Source organism: Scyliorhinus canicula, chromosome 3, assembly GCF_902713615.1.
Source record: "Scyliorhinus canicula chromosome 3, sScyCan1.1, whole genome shotgun sequence".
NCBI classification, from domain to species: domain Eukaryota; kingdom Metazoa; phylum Chordata; class Chondrichthyes; order Carcharhiniformes; family Scyliorhinidae; genus Scyliorhinus; species Scyliorhinus canicula.
In genome coordinates, this window is record NC_052148.1 from 87,773,566 (window position 1) to 87,787,948 (window position 14,383).

General features: G+C 50.5%; 1 protein-coding gene across 6 annotated transcripts in view; it reads right to left on the reverse strand.

The window, feature by feature from the left end:
* Nucleotides 1-14,017, reverse strand: part of LOC119962780 (embigin-like) — a 96,607-nt gene extending 82,590 nt beyond the window's left edge. For 2 of the 6 annotated variants that reach the window (XM_038790866.1, XM_038790865.1), the window contains exon 1: nt 13,405-13,889. In XM_038790866.1, coding sequence (XP_038646794.1) covers nt 13,405-13,480 — 76 coding nt within the window. In that variant the 5' untranslated portion in view covers nt 13,481-13,889. Of the gene's footprint in view, nt 1-13,404; nt 13,901-13,965 lie in introns of those variants that run through there. The other 4 variants (XM_038790860.1, XM_038790862.1, XM_038790861.1 and 1 more) reach the window with 3 other exon arrangements.
* Nucleotides 14,018-14,383: the final 366 nt, after the last annotated feature.

Genomic DNA, 14,383 nt, shown 5'->3' on the forward strand with positions numbered 1-14,383 from the left:
CTGTGAAAATGAGGGATAGAAATGGCAAGATTAGGGAACCATGGATGACGGGTGAAATTGTGAGACTAGCTAAGATGAAAAAGGAAGCATACATAAGATCTAGGCGACTTAAAACTGATGAAGCTTTGGAGGAATATCGGGAAAGTAGGACAAATCTCAAATGCGCAATAAAGAGGGCTAAAAGGGGTCATGAAATATCTTTGGCTAACAGGGTTAAGGAAAATCCCAAAAAGCCTTTTATTCGTATATAAGGAGCAAGGATAGTAACTAGAGAAAGGATTGGCCCACTCAAAGACAAAAGAGGGAATTTATGCGTGGAGTCAGAGGAAATGGGTGAGATTCTTAATGAGTACTTTGCATCGGTATTCACCAAGGAGAGGGACATGACGGATGTTGAGGCAAGGGATGGATGTTTAATTACTCTAGGTCAAGTCGGCATAAGGAAGGGGGAAGTTTTGGGTATTCTAAAAGGCATTAAGGTGGACAAGTCTCCAGGTCCGGAAGGGATCTATCCCAGGTTACTGAGGGAAGCGAGGGATGAAATAGCTGGGGCCTTAACCGATATCTTTGCAGCATCCTTGAGCACGGGTGAGGTCCCGGAGGACTGGAGAATTCCTAATGTTGTCCCTTTGTTTAAGAAGGGTAGCAGGGATAATCCAAGGAATTATAGACCTGTGAGCTTGACGTCATTGGTAGGCAAACTGTTGGAGAAGATACTGAGGGATAGGATCTATTCACATTTGGAAGAAAATAGACTTATCAGTGATAGGCAGCATGGTTTTGTGCAGAGGAGGTCATGCCTTACAAACCTAATAGAATTCTTTGAGAAAGTGACAAAGTTAATTGATGAGGGAAGGGCTGTAGATGTCATAAACATGGACATAAGGCGTTTGATAAAGTTTCCCATGGCAGGTTGATGGAAAAAGTGAAGTCGTATGGGGTTCAGGGTGTACTAGCTAGATGGATAAAGAACTGGCTGGGCAATAGGAAATAGAGAGTAGTGGTGGAAGAGAGTGGCTCAAAACGGAGAAAGGTGACTAGTGGTGTTCCACAGGGATCCGTGTTCGGACCACTGTTGTTTGTGATATACATAAATGACCTGGACGAAGGTATAGGTGGTCTGATTAGCAAGTTTGCAGATGATACTAAGATTGGTGGAGTTGCAGATAATGAGGAGGACTGTCAGAGAATACAGCAAAATATAGATAGATTGGAGAGTTGGGCAGAGAAATGGCAGATGGAGTTCAATGCAGGAAAATGCGAGGTGATGCATTTTGGAAGATCTAATTCAAGAGCGGACTATACGGTCAATGGAAGAGTCCTGGGGAAAATTGATGTACAGAGAGATCTGGGAGTTCAGGTCCATTGTACCCTGAAGGTGGCAACGCAGGTCGATAGAATGGTCAACAAGGCATACAGCATGCTTGCCTTCATCGAACGGGGTATTGAGTACAAGAGTCGGCAGGTCATGTTACAGTTGTATAGGACTTTGGTTCGGCCACATTTGTAATACTGGATGCAGTTCTGGTCACCACATTACCAGAAGGATGTGGATGCTATAGAGAGGGTGCAGAGGAGGTTCACCAGGATGTTGCCTGGTATGGAGGGTGCGTGCTATGAAGAAAGGTTGAGTAGATCAGGATTGTTTTCGTTGGAAAGACGGAGGTTGAGGGGGGGACCTGATTGAGGTCTACAAAATTATGAGAGGTATGGACAGGGTGGATAGCAACAAGCTTTTTCCAATAGTGGTGGTGTCAATTACAAGGGGTCACGATTTCAAGGTGAGAGGAGGAAGGTTTAAGGGAGATGTGCGTGGAAAGTTTTTTACGCAGAGGGTGGTGGTGCCTGGAACGCTTTGCCAGCGGAGGTGGTAGAAGCGGGCATGATAGCATCATTTAAGATGCATCTAGACAGATATATGAACGGGCGGGGAACAGAGGGAAGTAGATCCTTGGAAAATAAGCAACAGGTTTAGATAAAGGATCTGGATCAGCGCAGGCTGGAAGGGCCGAAGGGCGTGTTTCTGTGCTGTAATTTTCTTTGTTCTGTGTTCTTTTGTCTTTGTTAGATACATAAATACATAGAACATACCGTGCAGAAAGAGGCCATTTGGCCCATCGAGTCTGCACCGACCCACTTAAGCCCTCACTTCCACCCTATCCCCATAACCCAATAACTCCTCCTGACCTTTTTGGACTCTAAGGGCAATTTACCATCGCCAATCCACCTAACCTGCACGTCTTTGGACTGTGGGAGGAAACCAGAGGACCCGGAGGAAACCCACGCAGACACGGGAAGAACATGCAGTCTACGCACAGACAGCGACCCAGCAGGGAATCAAACCTGGGACCCTGGCACTGCAAAGCCACAGTGCTAGCCACATTTGCCACTGTGCTGCCCAAGGGTTAAAAATGGTTTTGTTTGACTTATGGATGTTAGGAAAGTTACTAAGAGTTACTTATGGAGTACTGTATCTTTCTGGTGGGGTTATCAGGGTTGGTAGTTGATAAGATGTTTACTGGGTGTTTATAAAATGTTAACTGGATTCATAGAATAAACATTGTTTTTATTTTAAAATACTTTTCGTTCTCTGTTGCATCACACCTGTAAAGTGGGCCCTTGTGTTCCCCATAACCAAAATCTATTCAAAGTTGCGGGTCAGGTGAACTCCATGATAAACTTGGCTGTTCTCTAAACCCTGGCCCACAGTACCACCCTCTGAGATAGCTGCACTCCTCGAATTCTGTCTCTTGCACATTCCCAATCATGATTGCTTTCAGTTTCCACAGACCCGAGCTCTGGAATACCCTCCCTCCACCTCTACATCTCTCTACCACACTTTTCTTCTTTAAAGATACTTCTTAAATCCTGCACATTTGACCAAGCTTTTGGTCATCTGACCTAATATCTGCTAACTTGGCTCAATGTCATACTTTGTTTTATAATGCTCCTGTGAAGCATCATGAGACGTTTAATGATATTAAAGATGTTATGTAAAAATAACTTGTTGTTGGCAACAAATTGCCAGAAGTGTAGTAAATCACATTAACACAAGTAAATGGGATTTTGCCATGTTTCTGGCTAAGCAATGCTGGTGAAGCAAGAGCAACTCCATAGACGTTACTGGCCACAGAACGAGGCAAGGTCACTGGGGAAGAACTTGACTTTGCGCAATCATGTAAAATGGGTCATAGTTTGGCAGCATAATTTACATCTCTCTCTCAGTTTTCATTTCCATTGTGGAACACAAATGAATGCAACGCACAAAGACAGAGGAGGCAAAGGAAGGACTTAAAAGTTGGAATCTTTGACAACAGATTGTCAACTTTCACAACTATCCAAGCTGAGTGTCAGCCTGACGTACTGGGTATGATGCGGATGTCAATCTCGCTGCATAAATTATTTTGACAGTCAAGCCAATGGGTGAGAAATAGGCTGAAGTCAACAGTCAATATGTCGAATCAATACAGACCAGCAATTAAGAATGTCAGCAATTTAATCAACTCAATAGAATATAAAGGTGCCAGAAAATTGTGTAAGAGGCCAATGCAAAAAGTGGAATTTGAAATAAAGATACAAATTGAAAAAATATAGAGTACAAAACACGACAAATGGCTCCATCACAATAAATCGTTTTAATTATTTTGAGATACAAAATTATAGTTCAACTTGTATTTACAGAACAGATACTAGTACGTTATAGGTACTGACTGAGTTAACTCATTCCTGGCTGATTCTTGTCAGTGATTTTAATGACCACATCCTTTCCTCAACTCAGACAGTACTCGCAGGCTGTTGGGTAAATAATAAATTAGCCATAAATTTATCCTTTAAAAAATAATGAAGTTTTATCAGTCATGGGGGCCCGGGGGGGGGGGGGGGGGGGGGGGGGGGGGGAGGGGGTGACAGGCAAAGCTGAAAGAAGTATTTTATTCTGAAAGCTCGAATCACTCTCCAGTTTCAGCCTCTTTCAAGTAAAAGTTAAACAACAGATATTTATGCCACGATTCAACGTCTGCTGCAGTTCCATCTCATGCGGCAACATAACGTGACGAATGAGTAAAGTTCCAGCCGAAAACTTGTTCATGTCCCAACATACCTTCTCATCAAACAAACTCACCCAAATATTCAGAAAAGAAAATCTTGACCAGAGTTACAGTGCTGTGCGTCGTGTTTTGAGTCTACTATATCTTCTATACCATACTACATCTTCTCTAACCACAGGAAGTCATAACGGTCACCCAACCATGCTGCTGCCCCCGATGGCGATGCCGACCGCCACTCCAGCAAAATTCATCACCGTGCAATCACAGAGAGGCGAAGGCCAAGACATCGGCCTTCCTCCTCTCTATGAACTCTGGGTTCTCTGAAATCCCAAATATCGCTACCAAAGGCTCCGGGTCCACTCCCTCCTCCACTATCCTGGCTAAGACCGCGAACACTCCCGTCCAGAATCTTCCCAATTTTTCACAACTCCAAAAAATGTGCGTATGATTCGCTGGCCCCCGCCCACACACCTCTCACAATCATCTGCTACCCCCTGAAAGAACCCACTCATTATTGCCCGAGTCATATGCACCCTCTGCACCACCTTAAACTGTATCAGGCTCATTCTTGCACAAGAGGAGGTCCCTTTTACCCTTCGCAGTGCCTCACTCCATGCTCCCCAATTGATCTCCATTCCCAACTCCGCTCCCCATTTCTCCTTGATCTTCACCACTCGCTCACCTCCCTGCTCCCACAGACACCTATATATATCTCCAATTCTTCCCTCTCCTTCCACATCCAGAAGCAGCAGTCGCTCTAGCAGGGTGTATCCCGGCAATCTAGGGAACCCCCTCCAGACCTTTCGCGCAAAGTCCCTAACGTGCAGATACCTGAACTCACTCCCCTTCGGCAGCTCTACCCTCTCCCTTTGCTCCTCCAGACTGGCGAACCCTTCCTCCAAATACCTCACCTTGACCAGCCCCACTTCCCTCCACCTCCTGTGTACACTATCCATCCCCACCGGCTCAAACCCATGGTTCTTGCATAGTGGCATTAGCACCGACATCCCTACCACCCTAAAATGCCTCCTCAGCTGATTCCATATCTTCACCGTGGACTCCACCACTGGGCTCCCTGAATACCTACTCGGAGCCATTGGCAATGCTGCCATCACCATAGCCCTCAAACTGGACCCCTTACAAGATTCCTCCTCCATCCTAACCCACTCTACCCCTTCTCCTTCCCACCACTGCTGCACCTTGTCCACATTCGCCGCCCAATAATAATGAAGCAAGTTTGGCAACGCCAACGCCCCCCTGCTGCCTCTGCCTGTAGCAGGGTCCTCCCCACCCTCGGCACCTTCCCCACCCGTACAAGGTCAGAGATGATTGTGCCCACTTTCCGAAAAACGGCCTTTGGTATAAAGATCGGGAGAGCCTGAAAGATAAACAAGAACCTCGGCAGAATATTCATTTTCACCACTTGGACCCTCCCCACCAACGTTAAGTGCAGTGTATCCCACCTCTTAAGATCCTCCCTGGCCTCCTCCACCAGCTTCGGTAAGTTCCACTTATGGAGCCCCATCCATTCCCTCGCTACCTGAATCCCCAAGTACCTAAACCTATCCCTCACTCCTGTAAATGGCATCCCCATTAAATTAGCCCGCTGTGCCAGCTCATTCACCGGGAATACCTCGCTTTTCCCTACATTCAGCTTGTATCCCGAGAACCATCCAAACCTCCCCAACAGGCCTATCATCCTTCCCATACTCTCCAACGGATCCGAAACATACAGCAAGAGGTCATCGGCATAGAGCGACACCCGATGCTCCCTCTGTCCCCTCATTATCCCCTGCCACTCTGCCGACCCCCTGAGAGCCATCGCCAATGGCCCTATGGCCAACGCAAACAGCAGCGGCGACAGCGGGCACCCCTGCCTCATATCCCTGTGTAAGTAAAAGCTTTGTGAACTCATATCATTCATCCTCACCCTCGCTCTTGGTGCCACATACAACAACCACACCCACGCCACAAATCTCGGCCCAAACCCAAACCTTCCGAAAATTGCGAACAAGTACCGCCACTCCATCCGATCAAATGCTTTCTCCGCGCCCATGGACACCACCACCTTCGCTACCAGAGCTCTAGACGGATTCATCACCACATTAAACAGGCGTCTTATATTACTCGCAAACTGCCTGCCCTTCACGAAGCCTGTTTGATCTTCTGCAACCACCCCCGTGACACAATCCTCCATCCTCCCCGCCAACAACTTAGCCAATACTTTCACAGGCTTTTTCCCAGGGTAGATGGGTCAATCACTGGGGGGCATAGATTTAAGATGTGAGGGGCAAGGTTTAGAGGAGATGTACGAGGCAAGTTTTTTACACAGAGGGTAGTGGGTGCCTGGAATGCGCCGCCCGAGGAGCTGGTGTAAGCAGGGACGATAGTGATGTTTCAGGGACATCTTGACAAATACATGATTAAGATGGGAATAGAGGGAAATGGACCCTAGAAGTGCAGAAGATTTTAGTTTAGACGGGCAGCATGGTCAGCCAGCTCGTCCAGAAACCACCTTAAATCCCCCTCCTCTCCTCCTGGGTCTGCCTCATAAAGTTCCTGGTAATACTCTCTAAATGCCTCATTTATCTTCCCTGGCTCTGACACCACATCCCCAGTCCCTTCAATATTTCCCTGAACGCAGCCTGCCTCCATAGCTGGTGCGCCAACATGCGTCGCCTTCTCCCATACTCGTATTGCACCCCTCTTGCCCAACACAGTTGCCCTACTACCCTCCCCATTGTCAGCCTGTCAAATTGCCCCTGCAACATTTTCCTCCTCGCCAATCCCTCCACAGTGGGCACCCTCAAATATTCCCTGTCCACCTTCACTATCTCACTCACTAGACGGTCATATTCCGCCCTCCTTTCCTTATTCGCACAAATCGTAAATTAGATCATTTCTCCCCGGACCACTGCCTTCAGTGCTTCCCAAAAAATGCCCGCCGACACCTCCCCATTCTGATTGAATTCCACATAATCCCTAATCGCCAACCGCTACTTATCACAAAAACCTCCATCCGCCAACAACCCCAAGTCAAACCCCCACCCCGGCCTCTGCTCTCGTCCCGTACTGAACCGAATATCCAGCCAGTGGGGTGCATGGTCCGAGATAACTATCCTCGCAATACTCTGCCCCCTCCACCCCATCCAAAATCTCCCGACTCACTACAAAGTAATCAATCCTCGAATATACCTTATAGATGTGTGAAAAGAGGGAATACTCCCTTCCCCCGGTTTCTGAAAGCGCCATGGATCCACCATACCCATCCTCTCCATCAACCCCCAGCTCCCTTGCCATTTGTACCCTACCCATCGACCTGGGGCTCGATTTATCCACCCTCGGCTCCAGGACACAGTTAAAATCTCCTCCCATGATCAACTGGTATGTGGCCAAATCTGGGATTGCTGCCAGCAACCCCCTCATAAAACCCACATCATCCCAATTTGGGGCATACATATTTACCAACACTACCGGTGCCCCTTCCAATACCCCACTCACAATCACATATCTCCCACCTGGATCCCTCACCTCCTTCGCACTCATGAATCCCATTTTTTTGCTCATTAAAATCTCCACACCCCTCGATTTCAAATCAAACCCTGAGTGAAAAACCTGCCCGACCCACCCCTTCCTCAACCTAACCTGGTCCTTCACATGGAGGTGTGTCTCCTGCAAAAAGGCAACCCCCGTTTTCAAGTTCCTGAGGTGTACGAACACCCGCGACCTTTTAACCGGCCCATTGTGGTGATAACCACTGTAGATATGCATACTTGCAGTAGGGGGATGTATGGCTGTACCTGTAATACAGGTTCCTCCGGTAAGCCCCTGCTGGCTAGCTCCGCCCACAGGGAGCTTGTGTATAAATATGCGTGTGAGTCACTCAGACTCTAGTCTTCAGTTGCAGCTGGAGGAATAGCATCACACAGCAATAAAGCCTCGATTGCACCTGTCTCTCGTATTTGACTGTAATTGTTAGCGCCACAATTTATTGCTGTGTGATTTTCCGTACACCATGGACATCAGAATCAAGCCTGACCGTCTGCAGCTGGATCTGCAGTCGCCTCACGCCAGAAAAGACTTTGTTCACTGGCTTGCAGTTTTCGAGGCCTATATCTCTTCAGCGGACCCTCCCCCGACGGAGGCTCAGAAAAAGCAACTCCTGTACACGAGACTTAGCTCCAGTGTCTTTCCGCTAATTCGAGATGCGCCTGACTACACCAGAGCTATGGAACTGCTCAAGCAGAACTATGCACAGTCGACGAACACCCTATTTGCGAGGCATCAACTCTCTACTCCCGTCCAGCAGCCGGGTGAGTCGATTGAGTACTTCTGGAGGGCCCTTATACCTCTGGTACGAGACTGCGATTGCCGGGCCCTCACAGCCACGGAACACTCTGACTTACTCATGCCCGATGCCTTTGTCACAGGCATTGCATCGGACCCCATCCGGCAACGACTGCTGGAAGGGGCCGCCCTCGACCTCGCGGCCACAAAGACTCTGGTGCTTTCCATGCCGGCCGCCTCCCATAGTGCGCAAACTTACTCCGCTTGCCACTCGGCCCACCCATCATACCCCTCGTGGACCCCGCAAACGGACCCCCAGCAGCCGCCCGCGCGCACTACGCCTGCTCTGCTCACCACACCGCACTCCCTGGGGGTCCCCACTGTTACTTCTGCGGTCAGCAGAAGCACCCCCGCCAACGCTGCCCGGCCCACACCGTGACCTGAAAAGCTTGTGGCAAGAAAGGCCATTTTGCAGCGGTGTGTCAGTCCCGGACGGTTGCTGCTATCGCGCCCCCGTTCCCCTCGTCTCAGCCGATCGCACAATGGGCCCTAGCGTCCACTTCCCCCGACCCCACGTGCGATCAGTGGGTGCCTCCACCTTTCACCACCCCGCCACGTGCGCTCCATGGGCGCCGCCATCTTCACCCCCCACAGCCATGTGCGTTCCATGTGCGCCGCCATTTTGTCCCGACCCCACAACGTGCGCTCCATGGGCCCCGCCATTTTGTCCGCTGCCATTTTCTCCCACACAGGTACTCCGGACGCCACCAATTTGTCCTTCCCCGGGACGGGGCCACGGGACGCTACCGCTCCCCGTCGGACTCATCTGACTCAACTGCTGATCGCCCGCTACTCGCCTCCGTTACGCTCGACCAGTCGCGTCCTCACAACCTGGCACCCTCTTCCACATCGGTGCTGGTCAACGGCCACGTGACCTCCTGCCTCATCGACTCCGGGAGCACCGAGAGCTTCGTCCACCCGGACACGGTAAGGCGCTATTCCCTTGCGGTCCATCCCGCCAACCGGCAGATCTCTCTCACCTCCGGTTGCCACTCTGTCCCGATCTGGGGTTTCTGCCTGGTTAAACCTACTGTACAGGGCGTGGAATTTGACCATTTCCGTCTGTACATTCTCCCCAACCTCTGCGCGTCACTCTTACTAGGCCTGGATTTCCAGTGCAATCTCCAAAGCCTCACCCTCAAATTCGGCAGACCCCTACCTCTCCTCACCGTTTGCAGCCTCACGACCCTCAAGGTCGAGCCTCCCTCACTCTTTGCCAATCTGACCGCAGATTGCAAGCCCGTTGCCACCAGGAGCAGATGGTACAGCACCCAGGAAAGGCCCTCATCAGGTCCGAAGTCCAGCGGCTGCTTCGGGAGGGTATCATCGAGGCCAGCAACAGGCCTTGGAGAGCCCAGGTGGTAGTGGTTAAGACCGGGGAGAAGCACAGGATGGTAGTGGACTACAGCCAGACCATCAAACAGTACACACAGCTCAACGCGTACCCCCCCCACCCCCCCCCCCGCATTTCTGATATGGTCAATCAGATTGCACAGTACCGGGTCTTCTCTACTATTGACCTGAAATCCACCTACCACCAGTTCCCATCCGTAAATCGGACTGTCCCTACACTGCCTTCGAGGCCGACGGTCGTCTGTACCAATTTCTTAGGGTCCCCTTCAGCGTCACGAATGGAGTCTCGGTATTTCAATGAGAAATGGACCGAATGGTACGGACTGCAGGCCACCTTCCCGTACCTCAACAATGTCACCATCTGCGGCCATGACCAGCAGGACCATGACGCCAACCTTTCTAAATTCCTCCACACCGCATCTCTCCTTAATCTCACGTACAACAAGGAGAAGTGCGTGTTCCGCACAGACCGCTTACCCATCCTCGGCTACGTAGTCGAAAACGGACTACTGGGGCCCGACCCTGACCGCATGCGCCCCCTCATGGAGCTTCCACTCCCCCACTGCCCCAAGGCCCTCAAACGCTGCCTTGGAATCTTTTCTTATTAAGCCCAGTGGGTCCCACAATATGCGAACAAGGCCCACCCACTTATCCAGTCCACACATTTTCCCCTCTCGGCCGAGGCACAACAGGCCTTCGCCCGCATTCGATCTGACATAGCCAAAGCCGGGATGCACGCAGTAGACGAGACACTGCCTTTCCAAGTAGAAAGCGACGCTTCAGATGTCGCACTTGCCGCCACGCTGAATCCTGCAGGCAGACCCGTGGCATTCTTTTCACGCACCCTCCACGCCTCCGAAATTCGACATTCCTCTGTTGAAAAGGAGGCCCAGGATCGTTGAAGCGTTGCGACACTGGAGGCATTACCTGGCTGGCAGGAGATTCACTCTCCTCACTGACCAACGGTCGGTAGCCTTCATGTTCAACAACACGCAGCGGGGCAAGATCAAGAATGACAAAATCTTGCGGTGGAGAATCGAGCTCTCCGCCTTTAACTATGAGATCTTGTATCACCCCGACAATTTAGTAAGCCCTCAGACGCCCTCTCCCGAGGTACATGTGCCAGCGAACAAGTGAACCAGCTCCGTGCCTTGCACGAGAGCCTTTGCCATCCGGGGGTCACTCGCTTGTACCATCTTATCAAAGCCCGCAATCTGCCCTACTCCGTCCAGGAAGTACGGACAGTCAACAGAGACTGCCAGGTATGTGCCGAGTGCAAGACTCACTTCTACCGGCCAGATCGCGCGCGCCTGGTGAAAGCGTCCCGCCCCTTTGAACGCCTTAGCGTGGACTTCAAAGGGCCCCTCCCCTCCACCGACCGCAACACCTACATCCTTAGTGTAGTCGATGAATTTTCTAGGTTCCCCTTCGCCATCCCATGCTCAGAAATGATGTCTGCCACCGTCATCAAGGCCCTGGATTCCATTTTCGCCCTGTTCGGTTTCCCCGACTACATCCACAGTGACAGGGGATCCTCGTTCATGAGTGATGAGCTGCGTCAGTTCCTGCTCAGCAGGGGTATCGCCTCCAGCAGGACGACCAGCTACAACCCCCGGAGAAACGGGCAGGTAGAGAGGGAGAACGGGACGGTATGGAGGGCCGTCCAGCTGGCCCTACGGTCCAGGAACCTCCTAGCCGCTCGCTGGCAGCAGGTCCTCCCTGACGCGCTCCATTCCATTTGGTCACTACTGTGCACCGCAACTAACAGTACACCCCATGAACGTGTTTTTGCCTTCCCGAGGAAGTCGACATCCGGGGTGCTACTCCCGACGTGGCTCACGACTCCATGCCCAGTCCTTCTCCGTAGGCATGTCCGGCACCACAAGGCGGAACCCCTGGTGGACAAAGTACGGCTTCTCCACGCCAACCCTCAGTATGCCTACGTGGAGTTCCCCGACGGCCGCCACGACTCAGTCTCTCTCCGGGACCTGACTCCCTTGGGTGCCGATCCCATACCCACGCCCCTTTTTCCCCCCGTGCCACCCTCTTTTTCCCCGGCGCCCCCCTATTCATTCCCACCAGGTCCATCCCTCATCCCCCTGCCCACACTGGAGGACACAGAAGATTTTGGTTCACTCTCGGAGTCATCCCGCCAGCAGCCAGCACCAACACCGCCAGCACCTGCACTGACATCGCCACCACAGCTACGCCGATCACAGCGGAACATTCGACCATCGGTTCGGCTCAACCAGTAACCTGCTGACCGGATGGACTCTTGGTTTTCTTTGTTTGGACCCTGTTGTAAATATTTCATCCTTTGTATCATAGTTATACATCACCCCCGCCGGACTCATTTTTTACAGGACGTGAATGTGGTGATAACCACTGTAGATATCCATACTTGCAGTAGGGGGATGTATGGCTGTACCTGTAATACAGATTCCTCTGGTAAGCACCTGCCGACTAGCTCCGCCCACAGGGAGCTTGTGTATAAATATGCGTGTGAGTCACTCAGACTCACCCCGGATGTCGACTTCCTCGGGAAGGCAAAAACACGTTCATGGGGTGTACTGTTAGTCTTCAGTTGCAGCCAGAGGAATAGCATCACACAGCAATAAAGCCTCGATTGAACTTGTCTCTCGTCTTTGACTGTCATTGTTAGCGCCAGACCCATTCAGTCCCCGGACGTTTCACGTTACCAACCTTACCGGAGGCTTGCGCCTCCAATCCCCTCTACTGTCCGTCATGTTCCCCACTTAACCCCTGCCCTTTTAATTCCACTCTGCACCTAGCCCATTCCAGATGGCCCCTTTCTTTGCCCTTGACCATGTCATCTCTCACCCCCTACCTGTGTCTTGAGTCTTGAAGCTGGATTTCGAACACGGTGCTCGAAGCTGGCCCAGGATTGCCCTCTGCGGCAGTATGTCACCACCCCCGCTCCCCCTCTCACCTGTTCTCACCACCAAACATTACAGAATTGGTATTAAACACAATGAGCCATTTTAGCATAACGATTATATACAAACACACTGCTGTTGGATTGTATAGTACTTTGCATGAACACCAGGACGTAATTCCTCAATTAAACCATATAAGCCCTAATTATTTATCTAAACTTTTACGTTATAACGACAGAAATCATCCACGATCCCACACATAAATTAAACTGTCAGATATGTTCCAATTACCCAACCAGGAAATGTATGTATAAGCATATTCTCATTAGCACTGGTTGTGTGTGAGGTACAGATGCTTCCCGCCTCTTGGTGAGTCTAACAAGAGTTTAAATACATTTCCCGCAGCTCCTTCCGTGTTCTGTGTGTGTCTGTGCAGCAGCTTTGAGACCAGAATGAGGGATGGCGAGGTGTTTTCAGGGGACACAAGGCCATCTCCACCACCTGTGAAGCGCAGCCACACAACTCGCCCTGAAGCAGTCTCGACACATGAACCCATCGCAATGCACGATTCCCCTCAGCGCAAGAGGACCTGCTCCGCCTCACCCCCCCCCCCCCCCCCCGCCCGCCCGCCCGCCCGCCCGTTGGCTGCTCCAGTGACTCCGCTTTCATTGCTAACCATCCAATGACCCCCGTTCAAAATGGACAAGGACACCCACCTCCCACAGGCCCGACTGAATTTAAAGCGCCTCTGGAGCCCTTACCTGATTCGACCTGACCACGAAAGGAGCCGATCAGGAAGATGACGGAGAGAGTGTGTTTCAAGGATGGCTCAGTCATCCCGGTGCCTTTTCCTCTGGGGATTTCCTCAGCCCGCTGCCCTGTATTAATGGTGCCTCCTCCTCTATTTCAGACCTCTCCGTGTCTGTGTCTGTCTGTGGTCTCCTCTCTCCGGCTTCTCATTCACCTCCAGATCCTCCTGAAGGTTAAAACGTGCGCATGAAACGGTCCACAGTCCTCAAGAGGGAAACCTTCTCTCAAACAATAACACTGACGTGACTGACATGAAGTTAGCGGGAGAAAGTACCCGTTCCCAGATTGATGACAAACCAATGCTGCCTTTTCCTTAATTGTATGAACGCATCTTTTTCAATAAGTGCCCCATCCAATCGGGTTCTTACTGCCAGATGCTCCGTCTAAATAAATACGTATTTTGTGTATTAAAAAATACCCAATTATTAATAGCAATGCAACAGGATATGCTTCAATCCTTTAAATCTTGCAATTCGCTTTCACCGTCATCCGGACAGAACGCCATATCGTACCTGTGACAATCTGAACTCGCACTTGCCTGGGAAAGGAGTACGCCATTGTTACTCCATCACTTAATAAACTTGCTGAATTATCTGCACCTCACATCCATTTACCTGCCTGAATTCATTATCCCTTGTTACCCTGAGCGAACTGCTGACCTCCGATCTGACCTTTCAAATTGTCCCAGCTTCCACAGGCTTTTGCTGGAAATAGATTCAAATTTCTATTCTGCAGAGACATCAAAAATTCTTCCTGATTTTGTTCATGCTGGTCGTAGATCTATTTTTTTTTAATTTAGTGTACCCAATTCATTTTTTTCCAATTAAGGGACAATTTAGTGTGTTCAATCCACCTACCTTGCACATCTTTGTGTTGTGGGGGCGAAACCCATGCAAACACGGGGATAATGTGCAAACTCCACATGGACAG